This window comes from Petaurus breviceps, unplaced genomic scaffold (genome assembly GCF_028583685.1).
Source record: "Petaurus breviceps papuanus isolate PSGF00001 unplaced genomic scaffold, PetGlider_PUasm1.0 175, whole genome shotgun sequence".
Taxonomy (NCBI): Eukaryota; Metazoa; Chordata; class Mammalia; order Diprotodontia; family Petauridae; genus Petaurus; species Petaurus breviceps.
In genome coordinates, this window is record NW_027185764.1 from 24,526,722 (window position 1) to 24,550,297 (window position 23,576).

At 38.9% G+C, this 23,576-nt stretch overlaps 1 protein-coding gene across 1 annotated transcript in view; it reads right to left on the reverse strand.

The window, feature by feature from the left end:
- OTOA (otoancorin) overlaps positions 1–23,576 on the reverse strand; it is an 82,349-nt gene that overhangs the window by 23,658 nt on the left and 35,115 nt on the right. The window contains exons 21-26 of the mRNA XM_069084938.1: positions 22,733–22,862; positions 16,086–16,273; positions 14,640–14,795; positions 4,029–4,171; positions 1,476–1,612; positions 81–178 (exon numbers count right to left, since the gene is read on the reverse strand). Of these exons, the coding sequence (XP_068941039.1) occupies positions 81–178; positions 1,476–1,612; positions 4,029–4,171; positions 14,640–14,795; positions 16,086–16,273; positions 22,733–22,862 (852 nt within the window). The remainder of the gene's footprint in view (positions 1–80; positions 179–1,475; positions 1,613–4,028; positions 4,172–14,639; positions 14,796–16,085; positions 16,274–22,732; positions 22,863–23,576) is intronic.

Below are 23,576 nucleotides of genomic sequence, written 5' to 3' on the forward strand. Positions count from 1 at the left end.
AGAACTTATTCCTTATCACTCTCTTATATGAGGAAAAATGGCTTTAACTCATATTTGTTCTTTAGGAACAGAATGCTTACTTTGAAGATCTCCTCAGGAATGCATTTTATCGCAGATGGCTGGAAATAAGGCATTAAATCCTTATCAAGCATACTTAATTCTTCCTTTGTTAATCCCGCTAGGGAAGAAAAAAAAATTAGATGGCTTTGTTCCCCCATGAACACTTAGTTTTATTCAAAGTGCAATGCAATATAGAGATCTGCTTTTTCCACAAAATAATCAATCACTCTTTTAGAATCACTCATTAAAAAGAAGGGACACATTGTAAACCTCAATCATTTCACTAATGTATTGTCTTTTATGCACACAACTAGCCATGTGCTTATTAATATATTGTCTACAGATTACAACAATGTGGAAAAGATCACAAGATATTTAAAACATATATATGTATATACACACATATACAACTACACAGCCCAGTGGATAGAATTCCAGGCTTGGAGTCAGAAAGGCCTGAGTTCAAATCTAGCCTCAGACACTGACTAGCTGTGTGACCCTGGGCAAACCACTTAACCTTTGTTTGCCTCTGTTTCCTCATTTGCAAAGTGGGAACAATTATAGCACCTACGGTCCCAGAGTTATTCCTTCCCTTTGCCCTTCCCCTTCCTTTTCCCCTTCCCCTTTCCCTTCCCCTTCCCTCCTTTCCTTTCCTTTCCTTCTCTATGATCCTGGACAAGTCACTTAACTTTGTTTACCTCAGTTTCTGGATCTGTAATATGAGCTGGAGAAGGAAATGGCAAACTACTCCAGTATCTTTGCCAAGAAAACCCCAAAATGAGGTCATGAAGCATCAGACATGAATGAAAAACACATGAACGATAATATAATACTTTAATGGCCAGATATTCTCATTAATATTAGGATCAGATAATGAGAATATTAAAATAAATATACATATGTGTATATATGCATATAAACATACATACACATGTGTATGTGTATGTGCATATATATATATATATATATATACACACATATAGGATTTGATCTGTGATTTCACAACTATTTCAAAACTCCTGGAATGTAAATTCCCTTTGCCAAAGCAGAGGGAGCACTTAAAGGTTAGGTGACTTGCCCAGGGTCAGTATCTGACACTAGTAAGTGTCTGAGGCTAGATTTCAACTTAGGTCTTCTGAATTCGAGGCTGAGATCCACTGTACCACAAAGCTACTATTTATCAACGCAGAAGTTAAACTCATTCATTTACCCTCAGTTTGCATCTGAAAAACAGTAGATTTTCTTGGTCTAATTAATACATGCTTTAGAAGAAAAGTGCAGTTCAAGGCTACTGCATGTACTAGTAAGCTGTTCTATAACAGGATTCTATTTTTATTTTTATACCTAATGTTGGGATGGGGTGGGGGGAGAAATGGCAAGACAACGCTTGGATATGAGTACAGAACACCTATTACCTGCAATGGTGCCCAGTTCCCATATCACTGAACTAGTCCACTCAGTAGGATCCCCAAACACAGCCTCTGCCTTCCTCTTGAATGCTCCCAGGATGGGAGTGCTGCAGAACAGAGTACCAATTCTAGCGGCGACGGTGCTAGGAAAAGAGAAGAGTTATAGAATTACCTTGGTGAACCCTATAGGAAAATATTTCAAATGTGGTCTCCCTTTCCAGGATGGATTTGGGCAAATCCCATTCTTCGACTCATCCTGAGAGCTGAAAGTAGATCAAGAAGTAGGAAATATCTAGAACTGATGATTTATGTCTTTGATTTTGTATTTTCTTCATCAACTAGAAAAAGGCAACATCCCATGGGATATGTGTCCCCTCTGGAACCAATAAGATTTTCACAAATTTCTTGCCAAAATTAAAAAAAAAAACACAACCTCAGAAAGAGGATTATATAACTAAAAATTTTAAGAATTCCACTAGGCATAGGAAATGTCAGCCTAGTAGGATTCTGAGACACAAACACAGATTACAAACATAAATACAAAATTCCACTTTCAGTGCATTAAAAATACACAGATGAGATCTGAAAAAGGAACAGTTTTACTGATTGTGGGAGACAGAAGAGAGACATCTCAAAAAAAGAAGAAGAAAGAAATCAAGGAAGGTTTCATAGAAGAAATGGTATTTGAGTAATATTCAGTTAAAAGGGGGAAGGTAAGGAAAGTACATTTATTTGAGAGATAGAGAGAAGTCCAATTTGACCACAGTGCAACTTGTTTGGAGGGCAATTATATATGATAAGGTTAGAAAGATAGTCCAAATAGAAACAGATTGAGGAGGGCCTTAAATGCCAGGTCAAAGAGTTTGAGTTTTATTCAGTAGGTGACAGGAAACCACTGAAGATTTCTGAACCAAGAAGTGATAAGATCAGTTCACTAAAATCTGGTCCACAGCCTGCATGTTAAAATGTGTCTGCTACTTACTGAAAGAATGGTATGGAATCTTAATCTAGAGAATAAATAATGAAATATGCTTCCCTCTTCTCAGTAGAGAGGTGGAAGACTGTGGACATGGAAGGTATGATACACTCTCAGGCTCAGATGCTTTGTGGGTGGTTTTGTTTAACTTTTTCTTTGGTTAAACAGAAAGGTTCAATTACAGGGTAGGGGGAAGAGTATTTTAGCAAATGACTAGTATAAAAAAATCAATATGACTTCTAAAAAGTGATGAAAACAAAGGGTGGCATATAAGAACTGTTATTATAACCACGATTATATTCCTATGTTACTATAACAAATCATTTATTTACATGAATGTTGTTCTTCAAAGGATTAGAATAAGTGCACGGCCTTCCAAGATGACTATTATGAAGAGAAAAATATTCATCTGGATTCTTAAGTTGCGATATGTTTTTAAAAATCAATTTCATTACTTTATAATCAAACTTCAATAACTGGACAAAGAATCCTGATGGGGACTTTGAGGTAAAGTTTGAAATAGCGTTATGATAGTAGTTGCACTGAAATTAGTCTAAATGAGAAAGTACTAAGTTTAGTTGTTTGTAGTGAGGCTCAATGTTAAAGTTTTTATAAAACTTTTTTTAATTAAAAAAATTTTTTTTCAGAAAAGCATATAGTTGGGGTGGCTAGGTGGTGCAATGAATAGAGCACTAGCCCTGGAGTCAGGAGGTCTTAAGTTCAAATCCGGCCTCAGACACTTAAAACAAACACACACAAAAAAACACTAGCCATGTGACCGTGGGCAAGTCACTCAACCCCAATTGCCTCCCAAAAAGCAAAGCAAAGAAAAGAAAAGCATATAGTTTAGATACAAGGAAGTTTGCTTTGTAACAGAGGAAAGATATTAAACAGATACCAGAACATGTTTCAGCTTCACATTCCATGTAGCTGGTTGATCAGACCATCACCTCACCCTTGTGCCGCCTCTTTCCCATCTGGACGAGCACTCTTGTGACCAGATTTTCTAGAGTCTAGAACTCATTTCCTGTGAAAGTTAACCCAGTCATTTCTGGAGCTCCATAAGGCCCAACCAAGTTGATTAGTGACATTGTGTGTATGCAAACTAATCCACTTAGTTTATTAAATACTGGCTGGCTCTAGATACCAAACTATGCTTTAGCATGTTAATCTCATTCAGCCATCTATCCAGGCCATCTCACTGTCTGCCTACCACTGGGTCATATCCCTCTTTCCCTTCTTCCACCTTCCCAGAACAAAACTTCCTTCCCTGATAACCTTTTCGTTTTATATGCTTTTCTTTCACTATTAGAATGCAAGTTCCTTGGGGGCAGGAACTATCTTTATTTTGATATCACTTTTCCCAGAGCTTAGAATGGTACCTGGCACATATAAGTACTTTAAAAATGTTTGGAGGGCAATTATATTTGGATATATATATATTGGAGGGCATTTTCACTCATTCATTCATTCAAATATTGGTGATGGTTTTGATAAACCTCTCTGAAGGCAGAATTTCATACTAAATGACATCTGGAGAACTTGATCCACTTGAGGATACTATCATTTTGGTCGTTTCTTACCTAAATTCTGAGATGCTTATCAATGGAACTTCATTAATGCTGATGGCACACAAGTTTGCACCAAGTCCTACTAAATCAAAGCTCTTTAATTCCTGTATTTGATGGCCTGAGTCCTCCAGAAAACCTCGAAGAATGGCGCTTGCCTGTAACAAGACAATCAGAAAAAAAGGTAAAATAAACATTCAGGCATAAGTGGGGATGACAGAAAAGCAAACTTGTTCCAAGACCACTGTTCAAGTTGTTTTTAAAGGAGAAAATAAATTTACTATATTTCGAGTCATCATGAAAGCTAGCTTAAATATATGGAATTTTAGATGAGGAAGGTACCTCATAGATTAAATTCAATCCTGTTCGTTTTACAAATGAGGAAACCAAGGCCCATAGAGGTGACTCAACTTGTCTAAGATCACAACTAGAGCGTGAGTACCATGGTCAGCAACTCAACCTACTACACTTCCCTCAACACTATGGTGCCTCCTAATTAGCAACAACAATTAAGGTAAGTTTTTCTAAGACTAAGTTGATCTTTCTTTCTTTTTTGGAGGGGGGAAGGCAGGGCAATTGGGGTCAAGTGACTTGCCCAAGGTCACACAGATAGTGTTAAATGTTGAGGCTAGATTTGAACTCAGGTCCTCATGACTCCAGAGCTCTATTCACTGTGCCACCTAGCTATCCTGATCTTTCATTTTAATCCAGCTAAAGTTACTGTTTTATTTTTTTTTAAGCAATTGGGGTTAAGTAATTTGCTCAAGGTTACACGGCCAGGTGTTTCTGGGTGGGTGCTAAGTGACTGAGTCCGGATTCTATCCCCAGGTCATCAGAGCCGGTGCTCGTACTCGCTGTGCTACCTGGCCGCCCCTACTGTTTTATTTTTAATAAAACTTTGTATTCCCCAATTGAGAAATGATCAAATATTTGAATAGGATCAAAGGATATGAATAGGCAGCTGTCAGAGGAAGAAATCAAAGCTATAAATAGCCATATGGAAAAATGCTCTAAAGAGAAGTGTAAATTAAAGCAACTGTGAGGTACCAGTAGATTAGCTAAAATGGCCAAAAAAAAGAAAATGATAAATGCTGGAGGGACTTTGGGAAAACAGGTATACTATTAATGCATTGTTGGTGGAATTGTGAATCATTCTAGAAAGAAATTTGGAACTATGCCTGAAAAGTTATTAAATTGTGCACACCCCTTGACCTAGCAATATTGCTACTAGGCTGATATCCCAAAGAATTTTTTTAAGGAAAAAAAGGATCTATATGTATAAAAATATCTATAACAGGTTTTTTTTGTGGTAGCAGACAATTGAAAACTAAGGAGGAGATGCCCATTAATTGGGTATTAGCTGAGCAAGTGATATTATATGAATGGGATAGAATATTAATGTTCTGTAAGACATGATGAAGGGGATGGTTTCAGAAAACCCAGAGAAGACTTGTATGAACTGATACAAAGCAAAGTTAGCAGAACCAGGGGCATAATTTATACAGTAACAGTAATATTATAGAAATAATCAACTCTAAAAGACTTAGTAACTCTGATCAACACAATAACCAATCACAAATCCAAAAGGCTCATGATAAAACACGATATCTACTTCCAGACAGACTGAAGCTTATTTTCTTCTCTTCCTTTTTCTTTCTTTTTTATTTTTTTGGATACAGCTAATGTGGCAAATTGTTTTACAGGATCATATATATTTGTAATGGGTTGTACTGTCTTGCCTTCTCAATTGGTGTGTGTGTGTGGGAAGAGAGATGGTGAGAATTTATAGCTGAAAACAAAATAAAGTTGAATTAAAAATACAAATTTATAGTCATTATAGCCTCTGAGCTCTTGTATTTTTTTTAACATGCTTGCCATTATGCTTTCTTATGTGGACTCAAGTCATGATTAGAGTTAAAATGCAAACCAAGCATTCCTTTTATTTACCACAAATAGGGTACCTCTCGCGGGACTTTTTATTGAAACTAAGAAAAAATGCAATTAAAATGCAAATTAATTAATTAATTATAAAGGCCTGAATTGACACCCATTCATTCTATACATGAATTACCTAGAGACCAACTTGGTTTTTAAAAAGACTGCATACTTTTGGCATCAATACCCTTGCCTGTCTTAGAATGGAATTCAAGAACGGTTGACAGAAATCCTTCCCCTTTCCATTCCTAACCTCCTAAGGCAGGACTTGATAGTGTGGCTCCCTTATTTTCTTGGTTAGTTCCCAGAATATCAGACATACATGTAATGAAAAGTGAATACACACAATATATTTCAAAGTTAAATTATTTTCTTGCTAGGCAATATTAAATTGTTCTACTACCTATAAGAATGAAGCCCAGCATGAGAGATAAATCAGAATGTATTCCCTTGTGTGACTCCACAGTCTTTTGCTAATGATTCCAAAGTAATTAATGCTGACACCTTGAAAGCAATACTGAGGGCTGAGAAGTGAATAATTACAAGATTTCCATCACTGTTCACAGCTGCACTTTTTTGCCGTATCTTTCTTGCAATGGTTCTTTGGCTGAAGTAGCCATTAATATAATTCCTGGAAAGCTGACTGTTCCTCTAACAGCATCCACTTAAGTGACATCACATCACCACAGAACTTACTAATACAAGGAACATAATCACCTTGTCCAACCCCTTCATTTTACAGACAAAGAAACAGAGGTTGAATAACTTGCCCAAAGTCAAAATGCCAAGTGGTAGCAAAGTTGGCACTAGAATTTAGGTCTCCTCACCATAGCTATAACTGGGGGGTGGGGTGGGAAAAACTGGGTAATTGGTTACCCTGTACTTGCGCAAAAGACAGAATTTAGCAACTGGTTAGCAAGAATGATTAGTTAAGAAAGGAAGCTTCCAGATGGTAGACTCCTCCCCCATTCCACTTTGTTCCCCTTCTAGTTGAAGGTATGTCTTATGTCACTGGTCCTGGGCACAAGAATTCCTAATGTGGGCTCAGTCCCTAATGCTCAGTCCAGTGTTTTAGATCAGAGGTGTCTGTGGCCAGCAGGCCTTATTATGGACAGCAACACTTCCTAGTACAGCAGAACCAGATTAAAATGTAATTGGGAAATTTTTAACAAAATAAATAAAGATATAATAGAACATAGATAATGTTAGTATGTGGTTTTCTAAGCCAATAAGCAACCAGCAAAGATCTGCATGTACATGTGGCTTAGTAGCCCCCTTTCTATTTGAGTTTGACTACACTGATCTAAACAGCACACTTTGCTGCCTCAAGTATTAAGTAGGGATCATTTGCACCTAGCCTTCCTCATTCTCTCACACAGCCTCTCTTGCACCCAAGAGAGTGCACCTGGAAGATGACTGGCTAAATTGAAGACACAGGCTAAAACCAACAGAAAAGAGTGAAGCTGATTACCTCATTAGGAGACTAAGTTATGGCCTTTGGCAGGGCTTAAATGAGCACCACAGACCAACCAAGTTAACCAAAAAAGATCAAGTACATATTATTATCAAAGGTGGTCATAGCCTACTGCCTTCCAAAATTCCTTAAAGGTTTCCTAAAACTAGCAAGAAGTAGAGAAGAAGAGGGGTTGGGAGATCAAATTTTAGTCCTGGTTCTGTTGATGCCTTGGATAAATCATTTTATTTCTTAGAGCTCCAGTTTTCTCATCTATAACATAAGGAGGTCAGGTTATATCTGAAGTCTTTTTTTCCTTATTTTTTTGGGGGGGGATTTTTTGGAGGGCAATTGGGGTTAAGTGACTTGCCCAAAGTCACACGGCTAGTAAGTGTGTTAAGTGTCTGAGGCCACATTTGAACTCAAGTCCTCCTGACTTCAGGGCCGGTGCTCTATTCACTGTGCCACCTAGCCGCCCTGAAAGTCCTTTTATTCTTTAAACAGCAGCCTTTTGAGTCTATATCACATCAGTTTCCACTAAACAGGTGTTGGTATACTATGAAATCCCTTTATCCTCCCTCTCCATCTTCAATTGACACAATTTATAGACACTTTTGCATGAGGAATTATAAGATCTCAATTACTCTGTTCGCTCTAGTTTCAATGAGACAGACTGGCATAAGAGGCAAAGCGTTAGACTGGGTTTGAATTCTGCTCACTCCTCTGTGAAATGGTGTAATACTAGCACCTATATTATAGGGTTGTTGTGAAATTCAGAGGAAATAATGCATGTGAGACCTCTGCAAACCTTCAAGAGTTTGCCTTTAGAGTTCCCTATCGTTGTTCTTGTTGTTCAGCTGTTGACTCTTGGGGATCCCATTTGGTGTTTTTTTTTTTGGCAAAGATACTAGAGGAGTTTGCCATTTCCTTCTCCAGCTCATTTTACAGATGAGGAAACTGAGGCAAACAAGTTAAGTGACTTGCCCAGGGTCACCCAGTTAGTAAGTGACTGAGACTGGATTTGAACTCAGGTCTTCCAGACTCCAGGCCAGGTGCTCTATTCACTGTACCACCTGACTGCCCCCATTACTGTTCTACTATTTCCTTATTATATTGGGGTGCTTTGGGTCTTTCCCAATTGTATGCAAATTATGAGTATCTTTTTGTCCCAGACAGAAGGATCTTGTGTATGTTATATGTTGTATTCAAATGTGATCCTTATAGGTGCTAAGTTTCAGCGGACCAAAAATTGACTTGCAGGAAATAGAAACAGATGATCAAATAAATTGATGCCAGTGTGGCTAGGGAAGTATGAAAGAGAAAAAAATGCCTGGCAGAATGAACAGTGAAAGGAAATAGGAAGAATGGATGGATGTCAGAATATTATAACTGAGTCAAAAGGAATTAACGATCAATAAAATGTAGGTTTGAATCAATTTAATTTATTTTGTGTTGTTTGGTGGGTTTTTTTTTGGGGGGAGGCTACTGGAGTAAAATGACTTGCCCAGGGCCACAAAGCTCATAAGTGTGTCTGAGGCCATATTCGAACTCAGGTCCTCCTGCCTCCAAGGCCAGTTCTCTATCCTCTGTGCCAGCTAGCTCCCTCCAATTCAATTCATTTAAACAAACATTTGATGTGCAACTACTTTGTACAAACCATCTAGGATACAAAGAAGAAAATATAGTACCTGATCTCAAGGTATTTACAATTTAATAGGGAGATATAACACATAATGATAAATGTGATACAAGGTAGAAATCGATGGGGCAAGTTTGTAAGACATAAAGTAGATAACCTAATTAAATGAAATTGAAAAGCTTTAGTCTGAACAAAAATCAATGAAACTAAGATAAAGAAAACTGGTGATTGGGGGAAAATCTCCATATCAAATAAATATGATAAGCTCTAATATTCACAATGTATAGGGAATTAACGCAAGACCAAGAGTCATTCCCTAACAGAAAAAGAGTCAAAGAATATAAATAATCTTCAAAAAACAGATGCAAACTATTAATAATCTTATAAAAGACTACTCCCAATCAACAATAAAAGAAATGTAAATCAAAACAGATTTGAAGGTTTACTTTTTACCCAGTAAAATGGCAAAGAGGAAAGATAAAAATAATCAATGTGGGAACACTAATGTGCTATCAGCAGAGTCAAGAATTAGTCTATTTTGTAAAAGAACTTGGAATTATGCTTTAAAAAATTTTTTTTAATTTATACCTGAAATATACATACCTTTTGACTCAGAGATCCTTGTCTTAGGCATTTACCCCAAAGAGAAAGACAGAAAGGTCCCATATATCTAAAAATATTAATTGTGGCACTTTTTTGTGGTAGCAAACAACTGGAAAACAGGACCCATGAACTGCAGAATAGTTAAACAAATTGTGATCTATGAATGTATCAGATCCTAAGAAACTGTACTATAAGAAAAAAAGACTATGAATAATTCAGAAAAACATGGTAAAGCATATAAATTGAGGTAGAGTGAAGTAAGCAAAACCAGGAAATTTTATATATGCACATATATGTAGGGTATATATATGCATACACATACACATACGTGCATATGTATAAAACTATATCTCTCATACATACAGAGACAGAGACAGAGAGACAGAAAGAGAAACTATAATAATGTAAACCCTAAGAATAAAAAGAAGCTAAACACTGGATCTATATGTATAAAAGGATCTAGATGTATAAAAATATATATAACAGGTTTGTTTTTTTTTGTGGTAGCAGACAATTGAAAACTAAGGAGGAGATGCCCATTAATTGGGTATTGGCTGAGCAAGTGATATTATATGAATGGGATAGAATATTAATGTTCTGTAAGACATGATGAAGGGGATGGTTTCAGAAAACCCAGAGAAGACTTGTATGAACTGATACAAAGCAAAGTTAGCAGAACCAGGGGCATAATTTATACAGTAACAGCAATATTATAGAAATAATCAACTTTAAAAGACTTAGTAACTCTGATCAACACAATAACCAATCACAAATCCAAAAGGCTCATGATAAAATATGGTATCTACTTCCAGACAGAGCTGATGCACTCAGAGTACAGACTGAAGCTTATTTTCTTCTCTTTCTTCCTTTCTCTCTCTTTTTTTTGGATACAGCTAACGTGGCAAATTGTTTTACATGATCATATATATTTGTAATGAGTTATTAAATGGTTAATTAAAATCAATTGATCCAAATTAAGAAAATTTACCTCCTTTTCATTTCAGGGGTAGAGGGCAATAGGTATATATTGTTATATGTGTTCATGTGCTTGGTTGGTTTTTCTAAACTTTTTTCCCTTTTTAAATCTTTGTTACAAGGGATAGCTTGCTGTAGGAAAGGGCAAGGGGGAGGGATATATCGGAAGTGAATATGATATTAAAACCAATGTGATATTAAAAACCAAAAGGCATCAATAGAAAAATCAATAATAAAAGTCAAAACAGAATTAGACATGTATTTATTAAACACCTACAACACTTATGGCATCAAGGGATACAAAGACAAAAGGAAAAAACATTCGAAATCAGAGTAAGTTTCTTTCTTTCTTTTTTGCTTTTTGGAGGGCAGCTGTGGTTCAGTGACTTGTCCGAGGTCACATGGTTAGTTTTTGTGTTAAGTGTCTGAGGGCATATTTGAACTCAGGTCCTGCTGACTCCAGGGCCAGCGCTCTATTCACTGCACCACCTAGCCACCCCTTAGAGTAAGTTTTTATATATATATATATATAAAAGTATATATACACATATATGTATATATATAAACAAGTTACATTTTATAATTAATGTAATAGAGAGAATCATCAAACCCATACACACAAGGGCATGTGAGAGTGCAGGCACACACTTGCTCTTGTTTTAACTGCCATGTCTGAAATCATTTTAGTTCTAATGTTTCCAGTGGCCAGTGAAAAGAGAAAGTCTCTATTTTCTACAAGCCCACAGCTGTACTGCTCAATCTCCAAAAGTATTGGAAGTAGCTTTAAGTTTGGGGGTATTTTAGAATGGACAATGGATAATGTCACTAACAGAAAACTGGCATAGGGGCAAACATATGGGACAGAAGGGCAGATAGAAGAATGTAAAAGGTCCTGTGAGGTGTGGCAGAAAGAAAGAAAATTGCATTAAAAAGCAGGAATAAAGGAACACAAATTGAAGAGCTGAACTAACTCAGGGAACTAGACAAAGTGTAATTAAAGTAAGATTTCCGGGTATAGTAACCAGGGAGAAAAAGATAACCTTTTCTGGGTGTATGGATCAATAATCTTGGCTGAAATTGTCTGGAGCAACAACCAAAAAGAACCCAAGGGCCTTTTCCTTCCTCGGGGCCGTGGGGATGAGGAAGCCTAGCTGGCTTAGGGTGGGAGCAGTGTGAAACTAAGAAGAGAAAACACATTTCTCTCTCAAGTTAGGAAAAAGCGGATTCCATAGCTATTGTCATTTGCCAACTTGTATTTGACTTGTACCTAGAGATTCCTCACTGAAGGAGTAGCGTATCCTCTACAGTACTGAGTATAATTTGCTAACTTTTTTAATTATAAAATTTTAATTGATATAATTTGTTGTTACTTGCTTAATATCTTCTAGTACCCCTTTCCCTTCATGAGAGCCACTACATATAACAAAGACTATTTTTTTTTGTTTTTTGTTTTTTTGAAGGAAGGAAGGCAAGGCAATTGGAGTTAAGTGACTTGCCCAAGTTCACATAGCTAGTAAGTGTCTGAGGCCGGATTTGAACTTAGGTCCTCCTGACTCCAGGGCTGGTGCTCTATTCACTTTGACATCTAGCTACCCCAAGACTATTTTTTAAAGGAAAAAAAAGATGAAGAAAAACTGCTAACAAAATTGATAAGATATAAAAATGAATCTTAGGTTTTGAGCCTGAGGGACAGGGAGGAAGTTTTTGTTTTCTTATTCAATCTATAATTCTTTTGTTTTATTGGATTATTTAATTTATTCACAGGTAAAGTTATGAGTTAGGTTTATATTTTTATTCTTATCTCCAATATACCTTTTTTTTTTTTGTAAACAGCTGCTTCCAAGAACTTACTATAGAAGGAAGGTCAGTATCAACAAATCAAGGATTTTACTGGTATGAAAACAGCCCACCCAGACAGATCACAACAACCCTGTCTCAACCACCCTGACTCAGCCTCACAGTCCTTCTGGAGGCTCAGAGATTTTCTCTGGTTTACCCAAGTTAACACGGTTAGAGAGTGTCTGAGGTAAGACTGGAACATGGGTTTTGCTGATTCCAGGTTCTGTGCTCTCTACTATATTGTACTCATGGAAGATGGAGAGCTGAAGGGAATTGTGTGTCAAAATCGCATTGCTAAAATTTCACTCTTCCAGAGAGAGAGACAGAGGGACAGAGTCAGAGAGACAGAGACCAAGAGGCAGAGCGAGACTCTCTTCATTTAATGACTACATTCAGTAAACATTTATTAAGTGCCTGCTGAGTGTCAGTCACTGTGTTAAGTGCTGGGGACACAAAAAGAGGCAAAAGATAAGTCTGTTCTCAAGGAGCTTCAAAGCGAATGGGGAAGAAAACATGCGAAACATGCAAATATATACAAAGCAAACCTACATACACATATAGGTGTATATATAAAACCCATACACATATATACACCTATAAGTGTATATATATTATACACATATATATACACACATAAATGTACATATACATATATACACAGTGTATATATGGTATATAAAGGAGATAATTAGCAGAGGGAAAGCACTGGAATGATGAGGAGTTAAACAAGGCTTCCTATAGAAAGTGGGATTTTAGTCGAGACTTAGAAGGAAGCCAGGGAGGTCAGTCATTGCAACACATGAGGGAGAGTGTTCCAGGCATGGGGTATAGCCAAAGAGAATGCCTGGAGCTGAGAGATGGAGTGCCTGCCAGGAGGCTAGTGACACTATATCAAAGGGCAAATGTGGAGGAGTAAGGTGTAAGAAGACTATGACTAAGAGGGCTTTGAATGCCAAAGAAAGAATTTTGTATTTGGTCCTGGAGTCAATAGGGAGCAAATGGAGTTGAGTAGGGGACTGACCTGATCAGACCTACACTTCAATGGAGAATGGATTGGAGTACAGACTATTACAGAAATTGAGGCATGAGGTGATGACGGTCTGCACTAGAGTGGTGTCAGTGTCAGAGGGGAGAAGAAGACATATTCAAGAGATGTTACAAAGGTAAAAGCAATAGGCCTTGAAAACAGATTGGATATGGGTGGTGAGAGATAGTGAAGAATACAGAATGAATCTTAGGTTTCCAGCCTGATGGACTGGGAAGATGGCGCTGTTCTCTATAGTACTAGGGAAGGTAGGACATAGAGAAGGTTTAGGGGGGAAGATAATGACTTCTATTTTGGACATATTGAGTTTAAGATGTCTATTGGATATCTGGTTTGAGATGTCTGAAAGGCAGTTGGGATGTGAGATTGGAGGCCAGGAGGGCAGGATAGGTAGATTTGAGAATCCTTAGCATAAAGGTGGTATTTAAATCCATGGGAGGTAATGAGATCATCAAGTGAAGCAATATAGAGGCTGAAGCCCATAGGACAGGGGACAGAACACTGAGGGACACCTCTGGTTACAGGGAGGCATCTAGAGGAGGATCAGGCAAAAGACACAGTAAAGGGGACAGCAAAGAGGCAGACAAGATTAGCAGCAAAACAATTCCTAGATGATAAAAATGAGTTTTCAGCCTAAAATTCTTCAAGACGGAGTAGACCCACTCAAACGCAACACACTTGTAGAAGGAAAGAGCTGGATTTAATGTTCCGCTCAGCAAGGTGCAGAGAGAGCTTGGATGGGGCAGGAAGGACACCAGGATTTGATTAGTCTACCACTGCAGGACCATGATGCTACACACAGTTTTGAAAGCAAATTTCCTCCTAGGGTGCTTCTAGAATAATCAGCACCTGACCCTCACCAGTCATGAAAATGAATCAAAATCTTGGTCTAAAAGTATCTCCAGGGCAAGTGGGAAGAAGCCTCTGTTTTTAACAAAGTGTGCTCCCCACCCCCTTCTCTCCTCCCAGGCTTCTCTGAGGGAACTAAATCCCACCTCAGACACTAGTTGTGTGACCCTCAACAAGTCACTTCACTTCTTTGTGCCCCAGTTTCCTCATCCGTAAAATGAGGGCCTTCAAGGTCCCTTCTATCTCTTGATTTATAAGGATCCTAAATTCCTGGTAGAACCTGCTTACCTGTCCCAGAGTCCACTCTGTCTGCTGGCTCAGGGAGGCCACTGTGTCAATCGAGCTCAGATCCAGCTGTTTTATCTCATTTTCATTCAGAGCCAGAGCAATGCGGCCCAGGGAGACGATGTGGTGATTTTTCCAATAAGATGGCACATTCCAGACCTTGGAAAACAAACCCAGATTCAAAGTAAACTGGTATAATATGTGCTATGCTCTCCCAATGTGCAACAGCTTTGGCATCCAGTACCTGCTATGTTATTATCTGTTGCACAGTACTTCTATTTAGGATCTAAAATAAGCCCTAAAATGAGTCCCTAAAGGTATTTAAGCCAACCCTGCCCCACTTTTCTGCTAGGTTTTAAAGAGAAGTGGTAGGAATATGGCATTTGCTGTAAACAGGGACTTTTTTATTTTAGACTAACAAAAATCAGAGAATCTTCAGCACCCCTTGTGCTCTACCTTGGATCTGATTAATTTACAGGTGAATGTCATCTTTCATGTTAGAATGTAAGCTCCTAGGGGTGGCTAGGTGGCGCAGTGAATAGAGCACTGGCCCTGGAATCAGGAGGACCTGAGTTCAGATCTGGCCTTGGACACTTAACACTTACTAGCCATGTGACCTTGGGCAAGTCACTTAACCCCAATTGTCCTGCCTTTCCCCCTCCAAAATGCAGCAAAGAGAGAGAGAAAGAGAGAGAGAGAGAGAGAGAGAGTATAGAATGTAAGTTCCTTAAGAGGAGGGACAGTTTTGCTCTTTTCTTTGTGCCTGTTCTGTTTGTGCCTAACACGTAGTAGGTGCTTAATACTCCTTGATTGATTGCTAAGGGGCGGAGAAGAAGAAAGAAAAGTAACTCTAGGAAATGTAGGCACCTGTCTAGAGGTTGTTAATGTTAATTCTGAAGACTGATGAAGAGGTTGGGTACCTTTTCTGTAAAACTGAGCTCTATCAATAGAAATGAGCAGGTTTGGAATACCCACCAGCATGGATTTTCCTGAACAACTATATGCCTTTCAGATGATGAAACTGATGCATTTTGTTTCTATCTATCTCTCATATATATATATATACACACATATGTTACAAATATCATCCCTACCAAAATGCAGATGTGAAAAATAAAAGAAAATGAAACCTTAATCTGGGACTAGGGTTCAAATCCTAGCTCTTACTATCTGTCTGAACATGGACAAGTTACAACCTCCCTGAGCTTAAATTTCCTCATCTGTAGAGGAGAGGGTTGTACCAGATGACCTCTGAAGTCTTCCAGTTCTAAATCTATGACGCTACATCCTTTTGAAACAAGCTTATTTGTAAACATCATTAGCTAACATGGAGTTTGTGAGTGTCCAGACAGTAATGGCCTCTCAGCTTTGTTCCTGCTAAACCCTTGCCATTTCCCAGACTATAGCAAATGGGAGCTTTTATAACTCCTTCTGTGAGGCAAGGTTGACCTGTTTTGCTTTCTCCTTCAGGGCCATCAGTTGCAGCTCATTGAAACTCAAGATGGTCCCTAGCATCTCAACATTCTTGGTGAATGTGTCCTCTTCCATACACAGCAGTTCTCGAGGAGACCAGCAGGCATTGGCTTCTGCTAACTTCAAGATGTCATCTGAATTTGGAATTGTGACTCCTTGGCATTCTAGAGGGGTAGAGAAGAACAAACAGTCTTCGGAAGGATCATTTTAGAAGAATTTTTTTAAGAGCTAGAAGGGGTTCTAACAGTGTTCTTCCTTCCAGGCTTCTCAGAGCAGAGAACCTATTACAAAGATGACAGGTCTCATAGATTTTTCTCTTGCAATTAAAATTGCTTGGATGTAGAAGTTAAAGACTACAGACTGAAATTTCACAAGCTAGCATTGCTTGAAGGTTCTAAACCCTAGCAAACTGCTTCTTTAGGGCTGCTACGTAGCAAGGTGCTGAGAAAACCCCGAATGGGATTATGAATGAACCAGACTGGACTGAAAAGTGACTGGACAACAAGGCTATTAGAATTGAAACAGACCTTGGAGATCAGCTAGTCTAACTCCCTCATTTTCCATAAAAGGAAACTGGGATCAAGAAAAGTGATTTCATGGACATTAGGTTACCTTTTTTTAGGATGATTCAGTTCAACAAGAATTAATGAGGGCCCATTAAGTACCCCACAATTTTCCTAGGAATTTTTAAAATGACACCTTCCAATGACATGAGGCAGAGAAAAATGGGAGTGAGAAGAAAAGGACCAGGATTGTAGTTGGATCTTTTTTTTTTTTTTGGCTTTCTGAAGGGGAGGAGGGCAGGGTAGTTGGGGTTAAGTGACTTGCCCGAGGTCATACAGTTAGTAAGTGTTAAGTTTCTGGGGCTAGATTTGAACTCAGGTCCTCCTGACTCCAGGGCCGGTACTCTGTTCACTGTGCCACCTAGCCATCCCTGTAGTTGGATCTTTAAGAATTCTTCCTAAGTTTCCCTCTCTGTGACCATCCCAACTACCACCACCACTTGCAAACAATCCAATAATAAACACTGTGCTTCAGAGTACCTAGCCCATAGTGAAGTCCTTCAAAGTCTCCCTTCAGCTCAAATGCAGGAAACTTATTTAGACCCCCTATCTATAGCATATGCTAATTTTAGATTATTAAGTTTTTTAAGGGAAGAGATCGTGTTCCTTATGAACTACAAACTCAATATAAACTATGTATCTTCCCCGGTCACTAGCATAGTGTTGTGCATTGTAATAAGAATGTAAATTTTAAAGATCTTCCCTGCCCCTAGGCTAAAGTGCACCAGAAGCCTGGGGAAGGGAGGCTTGTTTTTCAGTAGATACTTTTTGATTGGCCAGTGGGTCAATAAGGTTGTTACATTCTCTGAGCCAGGAGAAGGCTATATAAGCCCTGATGTGTAGCTTTGTTTTGGGACTCACTTTGAGAAGTGTTCTGTGATTTGATCTGAATTCTGGGAAGCCGTTGTTGAGAGTCCCCCGGCTTTGAAAAACCCAGATGTTGACTGGGTATGGATGTAATGGTTGGACAGTTTGGAAATCTGTCTACTTGATGTTTCTGTCTTGATAATTATGCCTGTATACTTTGAGGTTCAGGGTGCTGACCTTTTCTCCTGAACAAGGTAAACGATATATGTCTGACTGATTAAAGTAAGCTTGTTAACCCATTTTGAGTTGCTTTCCTTTAACAAAGCAGATCCAAGAACCTGTGGTAGCTGCAAACCCTGAGGACGCTTGGGGTGCTTGCTGCTACATGCATACAGAAGGTTTTTAATAAATGGTAGCTGAATTGAATTGAACTCAATCTAGCCAGTCTCACAGCTTTATCTATACTTTCTGATTTTTAATATATCCCTCATTCTTTGGAGAAAGGTGTCTTAATCTAATTATTACATAGTAGCTTAAGGAATGCCCAATGACTTGATAAATGTATGTTGACTATGGGCCCTGTCCTGGTTTCAGTCCCATATCTGATTCAGTAGATCAGAGGTGTCAAAAAAGCTTCCTGAGGGACAAATTCATGTGTGGTTTTCTAAGCCAACATGAGCTGGCAGGGATCCTTATGTGTCCTTATATATGGTTTAATGCCCCATTTCTATTCGAGTTTGACACCACAATAGAGGATTACTTAGAGCCTGAGAATTCAAACAAACAATCCATTCAATAAAAATATGCTTAAATGTCCCTGGCAAAAGCAATTCTCAAGGTGATTGATCAAAAAGATAAAGCAAATAAAAGCCTCCAGGAAGGAGGTTAAAAGCAGTTGGCAGGAAGGTTCCCTAGAGTTTCAGGAGCTCCTGCCCAAGTTCTAAAAACTGCTTTTATATTCTTCTTGCCCAAAGAGACCACTGGGTATCTGGGCATCAGACGTGGCAAAATTAATCCCAACTGCTCCAGATCTGCACCATAACCTCCTTGCGCATGACAGTCCCAGGTGCTGTTATGGGAGTGTGGGGGGTTACCTCCTGCCTCCCCAGTCCCACCAGTTTTGTGGCTAAATGCCTTGAGAAGACCATCTATAACTGAAGCCTCTACTTCCTTTCTTCTCATTCCTTTTTCAATTCTCTACAGTTTGGCTTCCGATTTCATCATTCAACTGAAACCATTTTCTCCAAAGTTACCAGTGATCTGCCAAATCCTTATTCACCTCTCTGTAGTCTTTGATACTGCTGATTCCCCTCTTCTTCCTGATACTCTCTTCCCTTTAAGACAATATTCTATCCTGGTTCTCCTGTTACCTGTCTAATGGTCCTTCTCAGTCTCCTTGCTAGAGATCTTCATCCAGGTCACATCTCCTGATGCTGTCCTGGGCCCTGCCCTCCCTCCCTTCCCCTCCCATTCCCTCCTTTCTTCTCCTTTCCTTCCCTCTTCTCCTCATACTATTTCACTTGGTTCTTTCATTAGCTTCCATGGAGTCAATAATCATATCTATGCTGATTATTCTCAGATCTACTTATTCATTCCTAACCTCAGTCTTAATTTCTTTTCCAGTTAGCCATTAGACATCTCAAACTGGATGTCCACATATATCTTATACTCAACTTTCCTTCTCTCCCTTTCAAACTTTCCTATTAGTTCTAAGAGCACCACTCTCCTCCCATTCCCCCAGGCTCAAAACCTAGGTGTCATCTTCTCAAACCCTAATTCTTTCTCACTTCCCTCTCCATATCTAATTTGTTAACAAGGCTTGTTGATTTTACCTTGGGAACATCTCTGACACATGCCTTGTAAACATCTCTTGTATATGCCTTTTTTCCTCTGAAAACTACCACCACTCTGGTGCCCTCATCACCTCACACCTGGACTGCTGCAACAGTGGTTGGCCTCCTTGTCACAAGTCTCTCCCCTCTCCAATTCATCTTCTAATCAGCTGTCAGATTGATCTTCTTAAATTATAGGTATGATATCACACACACACACACACACACATCCCATTCATTAACTTCCCATGTGTCCCTATTGCCTCCAAAATCAAATATAACATCTTCTGTTTGGTGTTCAAAGCCCTTCATAACCTGGTGCCTTCGCACTTTTCTGCTCTTTCTATGCCTTATTCCCCCTTATGTACTCTGGCCTCATTTCAGGACCCTCCATGTCCCGACTCTAAGCTTTTTTCATTGGCCTCCATACCTGGGATGCTCCCTCTCTTCATCTCTGCCTCCTGGCTTCTTAAAGTTTCAGCTAAAATCCTACCTTCTACAGGAAGCCCTTCCCAATTCCCCTTAATTCTAATGACTTCCCTCTGTTGACTATTTCCAATTTATCCTGTAAATGGCTTGCTTGTACAGAGTTGTCTGCATGTTGTCTCACCCATAAGATTGTAAGTTTTGGGTTTTTGGTTTGTTTGGGGTTTTTTTGTTTTTTGGAGGGCAATTGGGACTAAGTGACCTGCCCAAAGTTACATGGCTAGTAAGTGTGTCAATTGTCTCAGGCTGGATTTGAACTCAGGTCCTCCTGACTCCAGGGCCGGTGCTCTATTCACTGCGCCACCCAGCCGCCCCAGATTGTAAGTTTGAGGGCAAGGCCTATTTTTTGCCTTTCTTTGTATCTCTAGTGCTTATCACTGCCAGGCACATAGTAGGTATTTACTTAGTTATTGACTGATTAATTGATTGATCAGCACCCTGACCCATAATAAGGCCAAACAGAAGGACTCTGGTATAAGAAAGTGCTGAACTAGGCTTGGGGAAAGCTGAGTTCTAGATTTGGCTTTGTTATTGGCAATGTAGTCCTCAGTAAGTCATTTTATCTCTCTAGGCTTTAGTTTCCTCATATAAAAACACAAGGAGGTTTCTGGATCAGATGACTTTTCAAGTCTTTGCCAGTTCTTAAAATCTATGTTTCAAAAGCAGCTCACACGAACACACAAACTAAACCTTTAGACTTAAGGAGAGTCCTCAGATAAACAAGTAATAGAAGAATTGTTTAACTTTTGTAAAGTCTAAGAAAGGAGATAATGAACAAGCCTGCTTCTTCTTTCAGGCAGGCCAGGCCAGGCCAGCAGACCTCCTTGGCTTTCTCTAAGTGACTGGAAAAGTGAAGTAATTCCCTATATAGTTGATAGTCTCAGGTTTCCTTTGTCAAAGGTGTTCCATTTTTTTATGCAAATGAGACATTGGTCCCAGCTATGGTTAAAAAGGACAAACAACAAATTCTGTCTTTAGAGAAAGTCTGGATTTATTTCCTGGGAACTTTCAACTAGAAATGCCATCCTTTAGTAGATACCTGTGGTTATTTTTCCAGATGGAAAGTGGGTCCTTTTCTTTGAGCCTAAGAGAATTTTTCTTCTATCCAACTTGACTAGATACTGGTAGTTATTATATATAATGCTAAATTTGAGTAGTTATATGATGTTCAGCTATTGGCATATCATGCTGGGATGTACAGTGCTAAACCCAAATCAGTCAAATATGGTTGTAAGCTAATGAAGAAAGAATAGCAAGGGAAATACCAGCTCCTCAGATTGGGGGCTTTGAGGAAAGCAGTCAAGAGCTGTAAGAAGACAGTGAATGTCAAGACAGGGTCCTGGTGCTAAACACACAAATTTGGAAGATACCGGGAATACACGTTTCTTAGACCATTGATACCTAACACTTATCTCCAGTCAAAGATCAAGGTACATAGGAAGTATTCATAAGGAAAATCTTCCTAAAGTATAGTTATCTAAACAACTTCCTAAGGAATCTTATCTAAAAAATTTCTTAAAGGATGTTTTGCTTTTTTTTTTTTTTTTGAGGCAATCAGGATTAAGTGACTTGCCCAGGGTCATACAGTGAATAAGTGTTGTGTCTGAGATGAGATTTGAACTCAGGTCCTTTTAACTCCAAGGCCAGTGCTCTATCCACCGCACCACCTAGCTGCCCCAAGGATATGCTTTTTAAAAAAAATTTATTTCCAGTTCCAAATTCTCTATCTCCTCCACCCCCTCCTTCATCCATTGAGAAGGTAAGAAATAATGAAACTCCTCATACATATGAGGCCACACAAAACATATTTCTACAAGGGATATAGTTATGGTGGGACTCAGGAGGTAGTAGGCTCCCTCTTACTAAAATCCAGGCAACCACTTCATAGACATATTACAGAATGGATTCCTGTTGAGGTACAGTCTGGACCACTTGATTTCCAAAGCTATAAGTGGCATCTACATTTCTACACCATCCCCCTATTCCTCAGTGATCTATATAGGTTGCCTTTTGAAGAGGTTCCTTCCAGTACAGTGTTTGTAAATAGTGGGCATTTAATAAATACTGTTGGTTGACTGATTCTTATCCTGAAAAATTCTCTCTTAGTTCTTCCCACAGTCTCCAGGGTCATGGTAATGATGCATCTGTCATGTAGGTCAATCTTACTCATAACAAGGTGGTGATTTCAGGAGGGCCCTGCTGCATCCTTAAAATATTGCCTTCATTTGCTGATTGGTGCCTGAAATTCTAGGTTGGGGGAAACACTTTGTCATTAATCTTTTCTGTTGTTCTGTCGTGTCTGACTCTTCATGACTCCATTTGGGGTTTTCTCAGCAAAGATCCTGGAGTGGTTTGCATGAATCTTTTATACTTTAGTAAAAATGAATCTCAGATCTGTTCCTGAGAGCAGGTTTTAACTGGGCTTAATGGAAGAGAGAATTAAGGAAGAGAAGGAAGCAGTTGGAATCTGATGACCCTAATGGGAAAAGAATGGTACAGAAGATGAAAACTAGGGGGACTAAAGACAAACTTTCCAGATGTCACAATTTTCCTTATGGTCATTCTAGGTGGGAATGTTAGGAACCTAGAGAACCATACCACCTGTTCAGTTGACCAATTTCAATTGCAAATTCATTCCCTGCTGAAACGTGACCTAAGCATTTTTTTTTCCTATGCAGAGGAAGACATTAAAAAAAAAACACAGCATGAAACTTGTTTATCCCTCGAGTCTATTAGCTCTGGTAAGCAGCACTGAGCCCTGACTGAAATGTCTTTCAAAAAGCTGAAATTCTTTGACATTTGACTTTTTGTAACTCTGTCATTTGACAGACATTCGATCAAGCCCTATGAAAACAAGAGGCCCCTGAACTACTGGGAACTCAGCCAGAAATGTCACTACTATGGAATTAGCCCAGGTACCAAAAAACACACTCACCATCTCTGGAATCAGACGTGTGAACATTTCTGCTGGTGTTCTGGATGGATTCAAAAATAGTCCAGAGAAATGCTTTAGGGAGTTGGGTTTCCACCATTTTGGAAGCTGTTTGCTGAAGGATATCAGGGAACTGTGGGAGGTGGAAAGGATGGAGGGGAAAGTGAAACATTCATTAAAACAACTAACTGCAACAAAGGATCGGGTTAATCTTTGTTTAAATTGTAGTGCTATTGCTTCCCCCCTCCCCCCACAGTAGCTTCTCCTATTAAGCTCACTGAATAGTTAATCCCAGTCAGTTTATGAGGGTGGGGCACTGGCAATTGCCCAAGGCAATGGACTCCCAAAGAGTTGTTCAGTTGTCTTTTCAGTTGAGTTCAACTCTTTGAGACCCCATTTAGGATTTTCTTGCAAAGATACCCGAGTGGGTTTGCCGTTTTCCTTCTCCATCTCATTTTATAGATGAGGAAACTGAGGCAAATAGTAAAATGATTTGCCCAAAGTCACATAGCTAGTAAAATGTCTGAGGCTGGATTTGAACTCAGGAAGATGTCTTCCTGGTTCCAGGCCCAGCACTCTATCCGCTGAACCACCTAGCTGCCTAGCAGGATAGTAATAATAGTAATAGTCAATACAGTGTCAGACTTGGGAGTTGGGAAAACCTGATTTTGAATCCTATCTTTGATATTTATTAGCTTATTATATTTATTATATACCCATGGGTAAGTCAGCTAATATCTCGGAAGTTTGGGAAATTTTTTTTTCAAAAGTAAATTTATATTTTTCAGTTTTACATGAAGTTCCCCTCTCTCCTCTCTCTCTCTCTCTCTCTCTCTCTCTCTCTCTC